At 52.7% G+C, this 21,117-nt stretch overlaps 1 protein-coding gene across 1 annotated transcript in view; it reads right to left on the reverse strand.

Annotated features, from left to right (window-relative positions):
• Positions 1-21,117, reverse strand: part of LOC109254011 (voltage-dependent P/Q-type calcium channel subunit alpha-1A) — a 277,715-nt gene that overhangs the window by 193,809 nt on the left and 62,789 nt on the right. The window contains 1 exon segment of the mRNA XM_053897324.1: positions 12,085-12,378. Within this exon segment, the coding sequence (XP_053753299.1) occupies positions 12,085-12,378 (294 nt within the window).

The raw sequence follows: 21,117 nt of genomic DNA on the forward strand, positions 1-21,117 counted from the left end.
GGAGGGGGGGAGAGGGGGGACTAAGGGAACAGAGGACTAAGGGACCAAGGGAACAGAGAACCACAGTCTACACCGGCAGCACCCACCGCACCAGGAGCCCAGAGAAGTGAGGCACGATCTGAAAACTGGGCAGCAGAAGGAGAAGGAAGGAGAAAGAAAGGCCGCGGCAGCTTTCATTCCAACATTTTCCAACTCCGGTTGAGATTTCCTTCTATACACTCGTCTATATTTACATCAACGAATCTGTCGGTAGCAAGCCTGTTGCTGATTGTGTGGGATCTAAAGTTCACAGAAAGCTGGCTTAGACACCCAGCTAGGAAGAGAAACTGTAAATTCAATTTAAGTCACCCAAAAACCCTAAATCCACCCACTCCCCTCCAGGAAATCTGTGACATCTTTTACATCAGGATCTCTCCGTGTCAGCCCTACTGACACCTTGGGCCGGATAATTCTTAACTTGGGGGCGGGGGGGGGGGCAGGTGGGGGTGTCCTGAGCATTTCAGGACACTCAGCGGCTTCCACACACCACACACCAGTAGCCCCCTTGCCCTCCACGGTCACGGCAACCGGAAAGGTCTTCAGACATCGCCAAAAGTCCCTGGGGTGGGAGAAATCGCCCCCAGGGCACAAGCGCTGTTTTACAGGCAGCCCAAACCCAGCGGTGGTTCCCTCCCCGTTCCCTCCCCGCGCCTGCGCCTTCCTCGTCAACTTCGTGAACTTTTGGAGCCGCCCGGTCTCCAAATCTCTCCTCCAGATCAAAGAAAAGTGCAGGTAACAGTTTCCAGCCTCGGGCACCTTATCTACATCAGAATCTGACTCTGAAAACAGCCAGAACCTTGGACAAAGGGGCGCAAAGATGTTCACTGCACTGTTGTTTATGAGCACAGCAAACAAACAACTGGAGGCGTTGACACGAAGCGTGACACGTCCATACAGCGGAATACTGTCAGCGATCAACACCAGTCTTCTCCAGGGTTGCTGCCAATCCATACGGCAGCACTGTGTGGGTTTAAATAAGACACCCTTTTTTTTTTTCAAGTTGTTAGGTCCATCTGTCAAAAAGTTGTCATAATAGCTTCATTTTTCTAGAACAAGATACTGAGCTTTCATCAGCTGGGAAATCGAAACACTAAACGTACAGCTCCATGATGCCTAGAAGGTAGGATCCTCTTGTGCAGTGTACAGCCTGTGCAACGGTACATGGTAGCTCTGATGCTTTCCAAGGATGTCTAGTGGCATGGAAATGTGTTCGCACAAGCTTCTATCCCATTAAAAGGTGTGGAAAGAAATACGTTAAAACGTCTCCAGAGACTCCCTCTGGATAGGAGAGTATGCGTATATTTTAGAGTCTACTCGGTATTTCAGGTGTTCAGTAAACGAAGAGGACAGGCCTCCTGGAGGATGCCAGTCTTGCACGGAGACCTAAAATAAAAAGGAGTCGGGCGCAGGGAGACGGGTGGAGGGAACAGCCATCACATCACACGCGCGCCTTCGGATGCAGATGAGCTGGGTGTGGGCAAAAATGGCCAGCGGAGAGCGGAAGGGGTGGAGAATGGAAGATAGGAGGCTAAAGATAAACCATAAACCGGGCACTAGATCGTGTGGGGCCTGATAGGGCCCTGGTGCATCTGTAATCTGTTATCTCTGCTCAGTGCTAAGACCAGGGGGCAGGGCATGTACCTAATCTGCTCAGGAGAGAGACATTTCCACCAGCCCGCTGCCGTTCACGGACGGGGCAAAGTTCAAGGAATTCCGCTTGCAGCCCCAATGCTGAAATAAACAAAACCAGGCATTTCCAGAATTTGAATGATCTCTGTCAACAACACTGCTCATTTTCCTCGCCGTTACTCAATGAACGAACATTTATGCGCCATGTGGCACGAGAACGGTTGGGGGCGGGGGGTGTGACGCAGGGAAAATCGCTGTCCCCTGCCCTCAAGGAGCCTCCTAATTAGAGAGGGAAGACTTAAGCAAACAGTCCCTCTGATCTGCATAAAAAGCAGGTAAGACTCACTTATGCCGAGAAAGGTACAAGGAAGGTGGCAAGCGGAGGTCAGGAACAACCCAGTAAGAGCACCGAATATCAGAGACACCCACCGTGGACAACCACCCTGCCATACACACCGTTCTCTTCAACATCCATCCGTGCAGCCACCCATCCACCTTCTCACCCTCCGATCCAGGGTAATCATCTGCCCATCTCGTCATCCACCCATATATCTACCCATCATCCACCAATCGACTTCTCCATCCACCCGTCCATCCAATTGCCCCGCCATTCAACATCACCCATTGTCCTCTTTCTTCCTCTCCCCCTCCTTCCCTTCCTTCCTGCCCTCCTCTTCCCCCTCCGACCCTCTTGCCTTTTATGCCGTCCACCCATCCGTCTGTCCAACCATCCACAGATCCAACCAGCCACCCGCTCGTCCGATACCGACTGCATTCCTCCCCGGTAAACCCCACACGTCCATCCACGATCTGTAACTGAAAAGACTGCGCTGTGAGGAGGAACGGGCCGGACTGTTAAACATTTTGCATTGCAGCTCTCCCAAAGATAATTCAAGTCCATGAACGTTTTTGACGATTCCAACTGGTTCAAGACCCAAATTCTCCCGAGCAAGAACGGGGGGGCTGTCTGGCTGACCCAGCCCTTAGAATGAGGAGGAGACTGAGGAATAGGGTGGCCAGTGCCCATCCGAGGTCTGGTGCTCCATCAGGGCTGGTGCGTCTCAGCAGATTCTAACTAGAAACCGCCCGAATGCCCATCACCCAGGAAAATGGATACATTGTTGTATCATCACAGAATGCAATACTAAACGGAGAAAAAATAGGGGCGCCTGGCGGGGCTCAGTCGGTTAAGCGTCCAGCTCCTGATTTGGGCTCAGGTCCTGACCTCAGTTTTGGGAGTTCGAGCCCCCTCTGGGGGGCTCCCCCTCCCTCTCGTGGGATTTCTCCTCTCTGTCGGCCCCTCCCCCGTTGGCACTGTCTCTCAAAATAAATACACTTAAAAAAAAAATAAATACACTTAAAAAAAAATAGAAGAAATACAACCTACCGCTACACTTCATAGCCGATGAATCTTAGAAACATACAGCGGAGTGAAAACAGCAAAGCACAAGTTCCAGAAGGCTAAGAAGTTCAGAAGCCAGGAAAATTAAATTTACATTAAGGCGCGTGTAAATATGTGATAAAACTTGTTAGGAAAAGAGAGAGAGAGAAGAGGGAGGGTAGGAAGGAAGACGTATGCCTCGGAGAGACCGTAGTTGCCTTTGGGTAAGTGGAGTGAGGGAGGGGCAGGGGGAAAAGGAAGGTCCGGGACCACAGGTAGGAGTCAGTCACCGATCATATTCAGCTCAGGGTTTCTCAAGGCGTGCTCCCACACCGGCAACATCAGCACCGCCTGGGAACTCGGGAGAAGGGTTAAGTTCTCAGGCTCCAGCCCAAACCTCCTGAATCAGAAACTCTGGGGGTGAGATCCAGCCACCCGTGTTTAAACTGCCCTCCTGGGGCGCCTGGGTGGCGCAGTCGGTTAAGCGTCCGACTTCAGCCAGGTCACGATCTCACGGTCCGTGAGTTCGAGCCCCGCGTCGGGCTCTGGGCTGATGGCTCGGAGCCTGGAGCCTGTTTCCGATTCTGTGTCTCCCTCTCTCTCTGTCCCTCCCCCGTTCATGCTCTGTCTCTCTCTGTCCCAAAAATAAAATAAACGTTGAAAAAAAAAAAAAATTTTAAACTGCCCTCCAGATGTGCTCACGGGTGAGAACCTCTGCCCTAGAGCCGGCGATGCTGACCCTGGAGGGTCGGGGACCAAACTTTTTTAAGTTTATTTATTTTGAGAGAGAGAGAGAGCACATGCGTGAACATGAGCAGGGGAGGAGCAGAGAGAAAGAGAGAGAAGATCCCAAGCAGGTGCCTCGCCACCAGCACAGAGCCTGACCCGGGGCTCGAGCTCACGAACCGTGAGATCATGACCTGAGCCGAAATCAAGAGTCAGACGCTTTCCTGGCTGAGCCATCCGGGCGCCCCGATCATTTTAGTTCTTGACTTTGGTACCTGGTCAAGCAGCGTTTCCATACATTATTACAATAAATAAGGGGGAAAGTAAGTGCAAGGAGAGACAATATTGAGAGTGTGTTGTGAGCCTCGAATAGGAGGAAAGCAACAGGCTATTAGCGGGAAACACAAGAAAACACCCCACGGATATGCATTCAGCCCCCGAAGGTGCCGGGCTCGGGGCAGAGCGGTGGTCACACGGTCCCAGCCCTTGCGGTCGTGGGGTCTGAAGTCCTTCTTTTTCACTGCATGCCACACGCTTTCTGTGCACGGTATCTTTCAATCCTCCCAGGATTCCCTGGACGTAGGACTGCTCTGCCCATTTTACAGATGGGGAGACTAAGCTCCAGAACTGTGGGCTGGAGCTGAGATTTGCACGGGGGTCACCTATCCTCAAGCCCTGTGTGCTTTGCCCCCACCCTAAGTCACCTCCCTGGCCCTGCCTCTTCTCAGCCTCCACTCTCCGGTGCTGTCGCTCAGACAAGAACATTCCTGTGGACTCCATGACGTGTCACAAACATTTCACGGGAGCAAGCGAAAGTCGGCATAGCCTCCCACACCCGTTATTCTTAATAAAGAAAATAAAGGTTCGATGAGATAAAAGAACACGGCAGGTTCTAGAAGGTCAGAAACCACGTCCTCCCTTCCCTCCCGCCAGCAAGTTCTAGGGTCTGTCTCTCCTCTAAGACGGATCTGTCAATGTATTCTTGAAATCAGACTTAGCCCTCCTGCAAAAGCTACTTGTATAAAAATACTTTAAAAATTGGTTTAAAATTATATACACTTTTTACACACAGACCTAAAATGAGAACAGAACAGCGTGAATATTATTTACTGGCAGGTGGGCGAGGAAGAGGAGTTTCCCTCACGGCTCATTCGGGGGAGGGAGTGCTAATTCCCAATCCCAGGTCCGACCTGAGCACTGAGCACCTTCAAGGACGCTCCCGGTCTGAACAGCAGATAAAAGCCATCTCTGACCCAAGAGAGACAACAAACTTGATCCGGACTTAACTCGGGAATTTCACTTCAGAGCCGGGATCTCTCTCGCATTAGCTGCCTTAAACAGGCAGCTTCCAAAAGCACAATTCATTCCGATAAAAAGTCTCAGCTCTTCAGAGGGGGAAAAAGCCACCTATCTTTCCCTTTCCTCCTTTCCTGGCACTGTCTCACGATCCCCTGCTCTCTCCCTTCTTGGGTGTTAAGAACTCACCAGTAGGGTGACCAGTGTCCTGGTTTGCCCAGAACTACCGGCTTTCCCAAGATGCTAAAAGCAGGACAGTCCTAGGCAAACTGGGACATCTGGTTGTCCTTTCCAGACAAGGACTAATGCCCAGTGGTTTCTGAAACCCAGGCTGTAGAGCCCACCCCCTGGTTCCCTCTCCTGGAACGTTCCTTGCCTTCTCTATTCTCCTAGGAAGTGAGGGAGAGGGGAAACATAAGACAGGATTTGGGGGGGGCGGGGACACATTCTAACCCCAAACTGGTGGCCCGGGTTGGCCACAGAAGCTGTCCTAAGGCGTGTGGCCTCCGTCCTGGGCTAAACTCTTGGCCGGCTCAGAAGAAGGAGATGGGCTGGAAGGGAGAACAAGGAAGCTAATTATACACTTTAAAACTCCCTCACCTTGTCACCCACAAAGGGAGGGATCAAGGGAGAGGGAGAAAATTAATTTTATCTGAGACCGAAGGGAATAGAAAAATGGGTCAAGTGGGCACGGCTTCTTCTCCCCCTTAAAGCCTCCAGAGAGAACAGAGAACACAGAACATCTGAGGGGTGCTTTAAAGAGTGCCACACTCAGATTAATAAATCCAAATTGGCCAGTCACAGAGGGGCCCTTTGTGCCCACTCCAATCCAGCCAGAGCCTTGTTTCTAGCCAAAGTCTCCAGAAAAGAACACCGGAGGGGGGCGGGGAGCACCGTCCACCATTACGGCTTATGTAGCCTGGAGCTTCTTTGCGCCAGAAACCGCGCAGAGCATTTATGAACCCGCTTAACCTCCCCCAAGGGTTCTCCAAGGGAGATGCTACCAGAGGCAAGATCCTCAGCACGTACGTGAGGAAACTGAGGCCCCGAGGCCCCCAAAGAGACTGGCCGGTGAGCCGCTGGAACCCGGGCCTGGCTGTCCCAGGGCACAGAACGGTTCCCCGCTCCCCTGTCCTCTTTCGTGGCACCGCACACATCCTTCCTCAGGAGCTGAGTTGGCATGCTCCAGAACGTGTTCACTGTGGGGCTCTGGGGCTTCAGCCATCTCCGGATCGAACCCACCTGCCCGGTGGCGCCTTCCCGCGTCGAGCGAGTACGTGTGCTCGCAACTGGGGGCCGGTGGGGAGGACGTGCTAGAAAAACCCCAAGCAGCCAGCAGACATCCCCCCGAGCCCCTGAAGGAAGCCTGCACCCTCAAAGGTCCACCGCTGCCCAAATTCTCAAGCACCCTAACTTCAGAGACCTTCTTTGGCCTGATACCCTCGTGCGCACGTGCTCTCCCCATCTTCCCAACCCCCCGCACCTCAAACCCCCCGGAAACCTACAAGGGTGGCATCGAGGGCAAAGCGGATCTGTGTGCCCGCATACGGCTGATGAGAGGCGCTTTTGCACTCCCTGGACAAACACTTACGGGGGACTTCCTTTGTGCCAGGCGGGGTGGGACTGCCGTGGGGAACGGGGTGACGGGCACGAATGAGTCTCAGGTCCTCAGACCCGACTTTTTACTGCGAATGGCAGAACGGACGCACCCTGCAGGAGACCCCGTTTCCCCACACCAGAGACCCCCGCCCCAACTCTTTCCCATTTCCCTGACTGGTCCTTAATGCTACCGTTTTCCGGCACCATCTACACACCCACAATCCTTTGTCTAAACCCTAGAGGCCAGATGTGCTCTGGAGGTTAGGATTCGGTGCTTTTGAAGGGATAACGAGGACGGGAACAGAAAATGGCACAGCCGCTTCGAAAAGCAGCCTGGCGGTCTCTTATCAAGTTAAATGTATACTTTCCACCTCACACCCCAGCAATCTGACTCCGGGCTATTTATTTACCCAAGACAAACGCAACGTATATTCCCAGTGTTGCCACTAAAACCCGACTGCCAACGTTTACAGCGGCTCTAGTCATAATCGCCCCAGCTGGACGCAACCCAAATGTCTTCCAACTGAGAAACGGATGAACAGACTCTGGTCCAGCCATGGAATACTACTCAGCACTAAAAAGAAATCAACTACTCATACGCACAACGACATGAATGGATCTCAACGGCTGCACAAAAGCCAGGCTCCGAAGGCTACATTCGGTATGAGTCTATTTATACGACCTCCTGGAAAAGGCACAAATATAAAGATGAAAAATAGACGGGCGCTTGCAAGGGTCTTGGGCAGTGCCGACCCAGAAGGGCATTTGGGTATCTCCTGGGATGCTGAAACCGTCCCCCATGTTTCTCTCTCTTTGTTTTTTAAGATTTTATTTTTAAGTAATCTCTCCACCCAACGTGGGGCTCAAACTCGCCACCCCGAGATCAAGAGCTCCACCGACTCAGCCAGCCAGGCGCCCCGAAACTTCCACATCCTGATTCTGGCGGTGGCTACGTGACCGCACGCATTTGCCAAAACTCACGGTCCTGTATGCAGAAAGGGTGAGTTTTCCTATCCGTAGTTTATACCTCAATAAACCCGATCTCGGAGAAAAAGAAGAAAAAAGTAACTCCCAGTGTAACCCGCGGACCAACAGCCCAGGAAAGCAAAACCCCGGGCCCCACCCCAAACCCGCTGGACCAGAATCACCATTTTAACAAGACGATCGTCACACACATGTGAACGTTTGGAAAGCGCCACAGAGCGGGAACAGCACCCCATGAGCCAGTGTCGGTAACATTTCTGCACCAAAACGCACCCCGAGGGGGATAAATTCAAGCTGTACGTGAAACCTAAAAACTCAGGCCAATTCAAGGTAGGTTTTTTACCCCTATATGATCCGACCTTTTGGTTTTCAGAGCTTCTGCGGCCTGGGGCTTGCGGAGGAGAAACTGCACCTTTGTAGGGGGAAAAACAATCCCAACGCAAAAGCCACACTGATTCCTACTTCCCCGAATTTTGCTCCTCTGGAAATACCAGCCACGCTGATCTAGAAGAAGGATCCGTGGGATCACCCTGCCCTGCCTTCTACAATGGTATCTTCTAGCACGTTCTACTTCTCAGGACAAGCGGAGCCTCATAACACGCTCCAACTTCCCCCGGGGCTCCCTCTGTTTCCCATAGAGAACATTCCTCTTGGAAAAAACTGGGGAACACCCATCGGCCAACGTCTGTAGGTTCCCTGAGGTGATGGGACTCGGCTTGTTGGTGAGACTGCGGGAAACATGGGTGAGAAGCTGGAACCCCGTGTGCGGTGCAGGGGACCGAGTGTGACAGCACAGAGACCTGGCTCCGTGGCTCTTGCAACGGCCTGAATTCCTACACCGCGCTCAGTGGGAGATCTGCTGACATCGGCAGGACTGGAGGAAGCTGACAGTCACACTGGCTTTTGGTGGCGCATCAGAAGGACCGAGTGGCATTAAACGGGGGCTCCAGCAAGGTTGACAGATGCACCTTAGTGAACTGACAAGATTTGAGCTCTTTAGAAGCCAGCCCCAGAGCCCCTCCCGGCCGTACTGAAATCAGACGCCCGATCGACGAAAACACGGAACCCAATGCGCGTGGTCAACGCGGCCTGCTGGCCAGCATCCTCCAAGAGGCAAAGGTGGCCGTGTCAAACTGAACATCAAAAGCTCCCACTTGGGTTTTCTTGCTTAAAAAGAGAGCACTAAAACGAACGAGAGACACCCGATTCTCGTTGCCGGCTTCCAGCTCGAGCCGCCCCGAGAGGAGGGTGCAGAAGGGCAGAAGGCTTTGCGGTGGCAACGCGCCCAAGAGCACGGAGAATGCAAGGCTGTGCCCTCCGCCGGCGTGCCATGCTGGAATTTGCATTTGGAAGTAACACTCTTGGGCCCCACGAGCATGCAGCCAAGTGCGCAAAACATTCGCTCACTCCTCCTCCCCAAGACGGTCAAGAAGGTGCTCTCTGGATTCAGCTGCAGCCCCCAGGGCGGGCCACTTGCAGAAACACGTCCTGCCACGAGTGCATCAAAGCACGGCAGGGACAGCTCCACTCCTAGGTAGAGAGACCCGAGAGAGGGTTAAAACAAAAACAAAACCAGAAAGAGTTCACCCGAAGACGTGCACGAGGATGTCCCTGACGGCACAATCTGGGAACTACCCAAACGGCCCCCCAAAAGCAGAGGGGCCGAGCCCACAGCGGTGGAGTCACGCGGCAAAACGCCACGCGGCGAGGAGAAAGAACCACCTCGGGGGGTGAATCTCGCGGACGTGCTATGGAGCAAGAAAAACACAGCCTGTGACTCCACAGGCAGGAAGTTCAAATGGAGGAAAATGAATCTGTGGGGCTAGAAGTCAGGGTAGTGGTTTGCCCTGTGGTGGGAGCGGGGGAGGGGAGGGGCCCGGGGGAGGGGGGGGAGGGGCCGGGGGGGGGGTCTCTGGGGAGCCGGTCACATCCTTTTTCTTGCCCTGGGCACTGGTGGTGCGGCCGCGTTCACTTTGTGACCACGTATGAAGCTGGACTTGACCTGTGTACTTCTGTATGCGTACATTAGACTTTCTTCTGGAAGTTCGGAGTAAGTACTTGAATACAGCTTTTTAAACGGCAGAAGCATTTGGATATAGAAGCAAACGTTCTGCCCTGGCGCCTTCACTCGTCAGCATTTCCAGCCCCGATTCTCTTATCCAGCGCCACCCCCCCCCCCCCCCAGCTCTCTGTCCCCTCACCCACCCCCCACCCAGAAAGCTCAGACCTGGATTACCCTGCTTGGTGACAGATTGGGGGATGGGGAGCTCTTCCTTCCAGAGCGGGGCTGTATAATGTGTTTGCTACCTCGGGCCAAAGAGAGAATAAAAACTGTCTGCAGACGGCAAAATGCACAAACTCATCACAAAGCTACCAAGAGCAAGAAAGCCACAGAAAACCTAAAGAACTAATAGAACGCTCCCAATTCACCTGCGTCTCGCCCCACAGATCTTCCCTCTGAGGGGTCGCGAGCAATCCCTTCCCTCCCCAGCAGCCCCCTGATCTGCAGGATTCAGGCTGGACGGGGTGAGCTAAGGACACGACGTTAGGACTCCCACCTCCTTCCTTTCCTCTTAGAAGACTCCAAATCCAGGCTCCAGAAGGCAATCCAAAGCCATTTTCAACATGGAAACCTGTCAGCCCAGTGAACCCCTCCTGGACACCCCCCTGCAGTTATCTGAGCGTGCACACGTTGAACCTTGCCACCCCCAAGCCCCCATCACTCCCTGGTGGGGGGGGAGGGGGAGGCCGGCAGAGTGATCACAAGACCCCTGACTATCTCAGTGGGTCTTCATGAGGTTGGAACTTGGGAGGCAGCCACCGGGCTCCTGCTTCGTGCACCAATCAAGATGACCTCACGCTTAGGGGTGTGGCCCCCCAGAAAGACCCCAGCCAAACCTAATTTCCACCACCCTCAAAAGCAGACTGTTCACACACTCCAAAACCTCAGAGCCCTCTTACAACTGCAGCCCCCGCAAGCCGAAAGCTGGTTCGATTTTGAGTCTGCCTAAAAACGACTCCACCGGCCACAGAGCTCCCCAAACAAGCAACCCTGGGACCACCTGAGGCCCAGCCCCGTTGAGCACAGAGCAGTGGAAACCAAAGACGATGGCATGGGGGCTCGTCCAGCCCCGTTCATTTGTACCCGGAAGGCAGCCAGTTGGAACCAACCCGACGAACAGCACATTCGGGCATATGGCACAGTGGCCAGTCAGCCTGGGGGGCAGGGTGCGTCCCCCCACTTGGAATCTGGGTCACGCTTAAATAACTGCTAGAAAGCCCAACTAATTACCCATCCTTGCCTGCCTACATCTTAACAGATGTTAAGCCCTCCTCAAGGTTTATTTCAAGCAGGCACAGATTTAAAGAAACACAAGGGGGATCTGCATTTTGACAGCATCTCCATAGAGAAAAATGTGGTCTTCACCTACTTCCTCTGGACCTTCGATTTCACAACAACAAAAAAAAGGCGTTTACCTGCTGGAGGTGTCCACATGGAGGCTGATTCTCCCGGTGTCCCCTCCCGGCTCCCTAGGGTAGGAGAAGCGGAATCCAACCCACGGCCTGACGCTCTACCCTAGGAAGGACCTGCCGCTCCATTTCCGCTTTGCCCTATCTTTCTTATTGAAACGGTCCATCTGGGTCTTTCCGTTCGGGGCCCTAGATGGGGCAAATGGGATGCTTTGTACACCCCGAACGATGATAGGGACCCTGAGCAGTGGTTGGCAGACACAGGCAGCAGAAGTGTCCCCCAACCCATCACTGCCTTCCCCGGATCCGGGCCGGTGGCCCGGCCGGGGATATTACCTAGGACCAGCGCTGGCCCCTCAGTGTGAAGGCCACATGTTCGTCCACTAGCTCTTGGCCCTGGGCACCCCTAACGCCCTGCCCTCAGAGAGCGGCCCCCTCCTCCTCAGGGAAGGCAGGGGTGGAGAAGCCAGGGAGCTGGGTTGGGGCTCCTCCAGGCTCCGGCGGATCCCAGCGAGGGGCACCTAAGGAAACCCGGCCGGAGCCCCCCACGGTTCTCCTGCCCTGGCCAGAGAGAGCGCCCAGGCCCCGGCCGGGTCCATGCTCATTTGGGAAGACTCTGACCCATCCGGACCTGGCCCTGCAGCCCCCCACCCAGGCCCCTGTGACGACCCCAGGGCCCAGCCCTCCTTCTGGAATCGGTCCTTAGGAGGAATCCGCTCCCCCGGCTGCCCCGGCTCCCCCGGCTCCCCCCACCCCAAGCCTCCACGGTAGCTCAACCCAGCTCGGGGTGGAGAGATTCTCCACACTCCTCCCCGGTGCCCCCTCTCCCAGCCCCTGGAAGACCCCCCCACCTCCCATCAACCCCCGGGTCTCTCTCCCAGCCTGGAAGAGGGGAAGCGGAGGGAGGAGGGGGGAGGCGCAGCTGCCGGGGTTCGCTGCCGGGTTCGGGCAAAGGATATGGCCATTCGGTGATCTTTTTGGCGTATTTTCTCACCACGTTGTCCTCGCTGAAGAGGAATAGAGACCGGTTGACCGTGAGGCAGTTCTGTCGGACGGGGATGGGGTTGTAGAGGGCCATGGTCCGCGCTCTCTGCGCCATTGACTGCTTGTACATCCTTTGCGCCCCGGGCTGCCCGCCCTGCCGGCTGCCCCCGGCTCCTCGCCCGCCTCCGGCGCCCACGACCACCCCGGCGGCTGCCCCGGAGCCTCCTCCCCCGTAGCGGGCCGGCATCTCGTCTCCGAAGCGGGCCATTCTGCAAAGAGCAAAGGGCTCCGGGTTACGCTGCGGCGAACGATGCGGAAGACGCCGCCGCCGCCGCCGCCGCCGATGCCGATGCCGATGCTGCCGGGGCTGTGAAGACGGCGGCTGGAGCTGCGACTGCGGAGACGCTCCACGGCCCAGCCCATCGGGCGGCGGCGGCTCGGCGCCTCGGGTCGGGGGCTCACAAGGCGGCTGCCCGGCCCCAGCCGGGGATAGCGGCTCGGGACATCTTCCTGGCTGACCCCGGAGAAGGAGGGGCGGGAGGAGGGTGCGGGGGCGGGGCGCGGGGGCCGGGGAGGGGGGAGGGGAGAGGGAAGCGAGGCAAAAAATAACCGAGGAAGGAATCCAGGCAATCCCCAGTCCACCCACTCCGGAAAAAAAAAAAAAAAAAAAAAAAAAAAAAAAGACAGTTAAAAAAAAAAAAAAAAAAACAACGCACACCCCCTTTAAGACGCGAACGGTTTGCAAAGGACGCCCCCCCCGGGACGCAGTGGAAGCTTCAAATTCCTCCGAGGTCCGGGTCAGGCTGGCATCTTGCAAAAGGAGTGCGCTCGGCCCATTAGAAAAAAAAATTTTTTTATTGAAAAAATAAAAATAAAAACGAGGTCTTTGCGGGGGGGTGGGGGGAGGGCAGCCCCCAAAATTAAAAAAAAAAATCCCTCTTTCTGTTTTGCTTGAGTTCCTAGACCTTAAAAATGCTCAAAGATCTGTAGCCAAAAATAATGATAATAATAATGATAATGATAATGAAATTAAAGGAAAATGAATATTAACGGGAAAGGAAAGAAGGGGAGGGGGAGGGAAACGTTCCGGAGGGGCTCTTAAGGAGTCTTGAAGCCGCAGGGTGCAGGTGATTTTTTTTTTTCTTCCTGAATCACGAGCGGCTGCCTCTTCTGCTCACGAAGGAGTGTGTGTGTGTGTGTGTGTGTGTGTGTGTGTGTGCGCGCGCGCGCGCCCGCGCGCGCGCACGCAGCCTTTCGCTTAACCGTGCCTCATCTCGGGGTTAAATTGCAGCAATGAAATCCTGAAAATTCCCAACAGGGGAAAAAGAGAGAGAGGGAGAGAGAGGTATGCGCCGTTCGCTTAGCCACTCAATAGCTGCTCCCGGATGCTGCAGTGCCTGGCGTCCCCCCCCCCCCCACCCCCCAATGCCTCCTCCTCCTCCTTCTCTTCTAGGTTTTGCTAAAATAAGACTGGTGGGGAGGGGTGGGGGAAGAGGAAGGAAGAGGGAGAATGGGCTCAAAGGTCTAAACCACTAGCCAGCGAAGCTCCAAAGAGGAGCGATTGATGAGTTGAACGGGAGAAAGACCCACCCAGAATGCCGACACATGATGGCCCGCGACCAATCGCGGAGGCGCGAGGGCACCCGGCTCAGCGGAGTTTGTGGGGGAGAAGAGGGGAGAGCCGGATGGTCGGGAGGCTGGGGGGGAAGTTGGGACGACAGATTCCTCCTCCCCTGGGAGGAAACCTTGTTTTCCAACGGGTTCCATTTCTGTTGCAGACAACCGGACGCTCTCGGCATCTTGCAAAGAGGAGCTTGGGAGGAAGAAACTTCATGATAAAAAGAGAAGGGGATTGGAGTCTAGGGGTGCAATCAGTCCCTAAACAAATTTGGTCTGTTTAGCAGAGGACACAATTTTGAGGAGAACGGTCTGGGGGTACTTCTGTCAAAGTTTCAAATCACAGAGGCCCTGCAAGCTGGCATAAAAGGTCCGGCTCATCTTTGAAAAGATTCCAGAGGTGGCAAATCTTAACTGCCAGCGGCAGATCATTAAACCAGGTCCTAGTTGGCTGGACAGGGTTTCCCGGTGGTATTTGGGGCGTGGTGTTCGCTTCTTTCCAGAACCGCTGCAATTTACTTCCCATTCCCCTTTGTATACTACGAAATTGAATCAGCACACAGAAAAAATGTCTAAAGCATAAATGTACAGGTGAAGATGTTGCCCTGAAACTAATACTCTTGAAACTAACACCCAGGTCCAGGGCTATAAATGGAACATTGACCCTTTCCCAGAAACACACACACACACACACACACACACACACACACACAGAGCAATAATCACTATGGTGACTTTATAGTATTAATAATCTTGCTTTTCTTTATACTTTTACTACCTTATTGTGCATTCCTAAACAATACAGCTCCACTTTGCATCTTTTTGGACACACAGTATGTATCCCGTGATGTCTGGCTTCTTTGGTCCAGTATCATGTCTTTAAGATTCATCTGTTGGGGCTCCTGGGTGGCTCAGTTGGTTAAATGACTGACTTCGGCTCAGGTCATGATCTCACAGTTCGTGGGTTCGAGCCCCGCGTCGGGCTCTGTGCTGACAGCTCAGAGCCTGGAGCCTGCTTCAGATTCTGTATCTCCTTCTCTCTCTGCCCCTCCCCCACTTGTGCTCTGTCTCACTCTGTCTCTCAAAAATAAATAAATGTAAAAAAAAAAAAAAGATTCATCTGTTGTTACGTGTAGCTGGCTGGTTCACTCTCACTGCTGCATAGTATTCCATTGAAAGAGTACGCCAAAATTTGTTTATCCATTATCCCCTTGATGGACATTTGGATTGTCTCCAGTTGGGGCTTTCAACATTCCTGCCTCAAATACTCTTTGTGCCTATAGGCATGCATTTCTGTAGGAATAGCCCTAGGAATGGAATTTCTGGGTCCCAGGGTATGCCTGTCCTCAGGTCTATAAGATGTCACCAAACTGTCTTTCAAAGTGGATGTACCCAGAAACCACTGAATTTTCAGAAAGCAGTGTACAGATTTGGAAGGCAGGGATGAGGATAGGGGTTGGGGAAGAGGACGAAGGCGGCAAATTATTTTCCAAGCCTTAGCTAGGTGAATCTGAGTTGGTGCCCCGCCCCCATCAGTAATTGAGTTCTTTGGAACATTCTAGAAAAGATACATCTTTATATAAATTCCCCATTCTGTGCCTATGAGTCAGCTTTTACAGGTTGCTTATATAGCACCTTCAAGTTTTCTAACTCGGGGTGCCTGGGTGGCGCAGTTGGTTGTGTGTCTGACTCTTGATTTCGTCTCAGGTCATGATCCCAGAGTCGTGGGGTTGAGCCCCGTGGGGGGCATCATGCTGAGCGTGGAGTCTGCTTAAGATTTTCCCTCTCTCATAGGGCGCCTGGGTGGCTTAGTTGGTTGAGCATCTGACTTCGGCTCAGGTCATGATCTCACAGTTCACGAGTTCAAGCCCCGTATGGGGCTCTGTGCTGACAGCTCAGAGCCTGGAACCTGCTTCGGATTCTGGGTCTCCCTCCCTCTCTCTCTCTCTCTCTGCACCACCCTCCCCCTACCCACCTCACTTGTGCTCTCTCTCTTGAAAATAAATAAACATTAAAAATTTTTTTTTTAAGATTTTCCCTTTCTCTCTCTCTATCCCTCCCCCCTCCCCCCCCCCCACTCCCACACTCTCTCTATAAATAAATAAATACATAAATAAGATTTTCTAGCTTGTCAAGGTATGGGCGAAATGATTAAAACAAGCAACCAGAGATGCAAGGAGATGGTATATATAGGATTCTCGACAAATATTAATGATTTTTGTATCTGATGTCGTTTCATATCTCAAAGGCAAATGGGAGCCAACGTAAAACGAGAAGTAACCCCACGTACATGGATGCAAACAGCCAGTCGTGTAAGAAGACTGCATCATGAAAAGTGAACTTTTATATTACTTGTTTTTGTGGACTTGCCTGAGAAGACCGTTGCGTTTTGTCACAAGAGCGTCACCTACCCAGATTTCTAAAGACCCCAGAGTTTTTCAGGAAAGAGTGGCCTCCCGCTGATAAAGTCCACACCAGGGTAAAGATTCTACGGAGTGTTCACAGAAGCCCCAGTTTACAGATGAAAACACTGAGGCTGAGAGAGGTTTTAAAACTTCACCAGGGGGGCGCCTGGGTGGCTCAGTCGGTCGGGCGTCCGACTTCAGCTCAGGTCACGATCTCGCGGTCCGTGAGTTCGAGCCCCGCGTCGGGCTCTGGGCTCATGGCTCGGAGCCTGGAGCCTGCTTCCGATTCTGTGTCTCCCTCTCTCTCTGACCCTCCCCCGTTCATGCTCTGTCTCCCTCTGTCTCAAAAATAAATAAACATTAAAAAAAAAAAAAAAAAAACTTAACCAAGTCCCCGCCATGGATCTGAAACCACATGGGACTTGGGCTCTGTCGGCCGGAGTGTAATCTGGTACAACCCCTTGGGAACGCTGGCCATTTCTACCAACACTTGGCGTCCGAATATCCTGCGGTCCGGCATCGGCCCCCGTGGGTACGTGCCCAGGAGGGACGAGCTCGTACGTCCGCTGAAAGACACGCCCTAGAATGTGAACAGCAGCACATTCCTACTAGCTAAGCACTGGGGACGTCCCCGATGTCCTTCGACAGTAAAGTGGACTGAGTGCGCCGTGGAACATTCGCACGTGCGGTCCCCGGGCAGTAGCGGGAGTGGTGGTTCCCCAGCTGCGTACAAACGCACGGGTCCGTCTCACGATCATGATGCGGAGCCAGAAGACCCAGACACGCAGTAGAACATAGTGTCTGATTCCTACACATGTAGTTTGCAAGACGATACATGTCCCTGTCCCTCTTATGTTCACTGCAGCGTTATTTACAATAGCCGAGGTATGGAAGCCACCTAAGGGTCCATCAGTAGATGAATGGATATCGGATACACACACGCGCGCGCGCGCGCACGCGCACGCTAGAATCACCCATCTATGAGTTACGCAGTTTTCTACGTGCGCTACACTTGAAAAGCAAACGTCTGTAATCCTTCTGAATGTGGATCCCATGTGGCACCACTTGTCATAGTGACCTGTAATCCTCACTCTGTACTTTGACTGTGAAGTCCCTGCAACAGACACCGTTCTTTTGTTTTGTTTTGTTTTACGAGAAGACGAAGAACGGTCCTCCGGAGCGCTCTGACCCACGCCTCGAGAGCAGGCAGGCTGGCTGCTTATCAGAGCCACCTGCAGGGTGTTGTAAAAATTCAGACTCCTGGGCCCTCCCCTCTACCCTGATTTTCATTCAGCAAGTCCTTGGGGGTACGGCCAGCCTTGGCAGTCGCTGCCCTGGAAGGGACAAATTTGCCATCATTGTCTTGGCATTCTCTGGAACTATCGGCGGGGCATTTGTGGCGACTGTGGTGGAAAGATTGTTGCTCGGGGCTGTCGGGTACCTGGTGGGCTGTTTAGTACGCCCGGCCCATGCCTGCTGTCATCTGCACCCCCAACCTTGTGACAAGCACAGATATCCACACACATTTCCAAATGCTCCCCACCAAAGTGCCAGGAGAGTCTACCCTTTCCCCCCACCAAATGACCTCCCCCAAACTCACCTGACTACGAAGTTCGACATGTTTGAGTATACCTCTCCTTCCTCAGCATCACCCCAAGTCCTCCAACCCCCTCAATTGCTCTATCACCCTTTTCTAGAATGAACTCAAAACTCAGGCACCCAAAAGTGTGACAGGCCCCCACGGGCATTATCCTACGGATTCACTTTACAGAGAACCACAACAACAACAAAATTCAGCTAGCCGAAGGAATGAATCTCTAATATGAGAATCTTACTATCACCTAGCCAACGGGGATGGGTGAGCAAGAAATCTTCACAGGCTTCTCGAATGACTGCAGTTGGCAATTCCTTGCTCCCCCTTCATCCACATTACTAATGTTGACCAGGTAGAACGACGCAGAATCTCATTAGCATCATAGAAGCGGCTTAGCAGCAGGCCTCCGGAAATCAGCCTCAGCCATTGGTTCTAATCTTTAACACATCTGCCAGCTGGAAGTTTCATTTATCAATCAGCAGCAGCATTACCATACTGGCTTTGAGCACGTTATTCCAGTGAACAGGGCTAGCATCTCTGAAATAGGTGCCCCAAATAAATAACTGTGGATCGCATTCATTTGGCTTCTAAAACAATTACCAGCTAATCCGGTCATGTTGAGTTGCGAAAATGGATCAGCCAAAAGGTATTTGGTCTCTGCCTTCTGGTCTGGATACCAGTCAGGGAATGAGGACCAAGATGTCTGGGAGACGGAGGGTATAAATGACAAAAACGAGATCGTATGACCCAGACATTTGTGGGTCACGATGTAGGCAGTAAGAGTGAATCCAGAGACGGAATGCGGCCGCCACTCCAGACATAACTTTAAAGAAGTACATGCCCTACAAATTTCCAAAAACAAATGAGGCGTGAGCCTATCTCTGGATGCAGAGTGGGGTTCAAATCCTAGCTATGGCACTTCTTCCTAGCTGTGTGTTTTTGGAAAAGCTCTTAGCCTCTCTGAACTACGGTTTCCTTGTGTGTAAAATGGAGACACAAATCTTACCCCGCAGGTTCCTGTAAGGATTGATTCAGATCAAGCAGCTAAGCGTGTAGCACAATGACTACCACACAACAAGCAGTCAAGAAAAGGTAAGTGGACTTTTGTCAAAACCACCACAATCTGGAAAGATAGTCCATGTTCATGGATGGCGAGACTCAACATAATCAAAATGCCAGTTCCTCCCAACTTGGTCTGCAGATTCTATGCAACCCCCATCAAAATTGCAGCCAGTTGTTTTGTGGATATCGACAAACTGATTCTAAAGTTTATACAGGGGCGCCTGGGTGGCTCAGTCGGCTAAGCGTCCGACTTCGGCTCAGGTCACGATCTCACGGTTCGTGGGTTCGAACCCTGAGTTGAGCTCTGTGCTGACAGCTCAGAGCCCGGAGCCTGTTTCCGATTCTGTGTCTCCCTCTCTCTATGCCCCTCCCCCACTCAGGCTCTGTCTGCCTCTGTCTCAAAAATAAATAAACGTTAAAAAAAAATTTTAAGTGTACACAGAGACGCAAAAGACCCAGAGTGGCCAACACAAACAACACTGAGGGAGAAGAACAAAGTTGCACTAGACATCCCCCCATAAAAATGAAGGAAATCTAAGCACAGATCTCACACTCGTCACGTAAATCAAAATGGATCACAGACTAAATATAAAACGTAATACTGCAAAACCCCTAAAGCATGACATAGGCAGGCTCCAGGCTCTGAGCCATCAGCACAGAGCCCGACGCGGGGCTCGAACTCGCGGACCGCGAGATCGTGACCTGAGCCGAAGTCGGACGCTCAACCGACTGAGCCACCCAGGCGCCCCTCAAACTTGATTTTTCAATGAGCCAAAGACCTCAACGGACACCTTGACAAAGATACACAGATGGCAAACAAGCATATGGAAAGAGTCCCCACATTACACGTCCTCGGGGAAATGCAAATTAAAGCAAGGAAATACCTCCGCACACCTCTCCGGATGGCCCAGATCCAGAACACTGACAAAGTCAAATGCTGGCGAGAACGTGCAGCAACCGGAACGCTCATTCGCTGCTGGCGGGAACGCAAAATGGTACGGCTACTTTGGAAGACAGGTTGGCGGCCTCTTACAAACCTCAACTTCCTCTTCCCACACGATCCAGCAACTGGCACTCGTTGGTATTTACCCACAGGAGGTGAAAACTTACATCCACACAAAGACCTACACACGGATGTCTAGAAGCAGCTTTCTTCGCAACTGCCAACACCCGGAAGTAACCAAACTCCGGACTTTGGGTGTTAAGGACGCGTCGCTGCGTGTACATCAGTTGGAGGAAATGTACCTTCCGGTGGGGCTGTTGATGGTGGGGGAGGCTACGCATGAGCGGGGCAGCGGGTGTAAGGGAAATCGTTGTACCTTCTGCTTGGCTGTGAATCTAAAGCCTCTCCAAAAAATAAAGTCTGCTTTTTAAAAATCACCGCAAGTAGGGGCGCCTGGGTGGCGCAGTCGGTTAAGCGTCCGACTTCAGCCGGGTCACGATCTCGCGGTCCGTGAGTTCGAGCCCCGCGTCGGGCTCTGGGCTGATGGCTCGGAGCCTGGAGCCTGTTTCCGATTCTGTGTCTCCCTCTCTCTCTGCCCCTCCCCCGTTCATGCTCTGTCTCTCTCTGTCCCAAAAATAAATAAAAAACGTTGAAAAAAAAAATTAAAAAAATAAAATAAAATAAAATAAAAATCACCGCAAGTCAACTTTCCACACCTGGAATCGGAGTCTGTGAGTATCACTGACCCAGACTGATTCAGTACTGGCTTCTTTTTAGTTTTTTCAACAAACGTTTTAGTTGGGAAGACTTTCAGATTTACCGAAGGCTGGAAAAAATAGTACGAGAGTTCCCATACGCCCTTCACCCAGCTCCCCCGTCACGTTAACATCTTACGTAGCCCAGGTACATGTGTTAAGACTAAGAAACCAGGGGCGCCCGGGTGGTTCAGTCGGTTAAGCATCTGACCTCGGCTCAGGTCACGATCTCACGGTTCGCGGGTTAGGGCCCCGCGTCGGGCTCTGTGCCGACGGCTCGGAGCTGGAAGGCTGCTTCCGGTTCTGTGTCTCCCTCTCTCTCTGCCCTTGCCCCGCTTGCACTCTGTCTCTCTCTCGCTCTCAAAATAAATTTTAAAAAATACTAAGAAACCCACATCAGGGCAGTGCTACTAACTAAACCCTCTGCGACCTATGCTCAGATCTCACTAGTCTTGCCGCTAATCACCTTTCCTGTTTGCCACCTGCCATCGAGTCACCTGGCCTCCCTAGTCTTCTCTGTGACGGTTTCTTTCCTCGTTTCTCACAATGTTGATCATCTGTAGGAACATCTGGCCAGGTATTTTGTAGCGTGCCCCTCGCTTTGGGTTTGTCTGCGATTTGCTCGCGATTAG

This window comes from Panthera pardus, unplaced genomic scaffold (genome assembly GCF_024362965.1).
Source record: "Panthera pardus isolate Hobbes unplaced genomic scaffold, ASM2436296v1 HiC_scaffold_8, whole genome shotgun sequence".
NCBI lineage: Eukaryota > Metazoa > Chordata > Mammalia > Carnivora > Felidae > Panthera > Panthera pardus.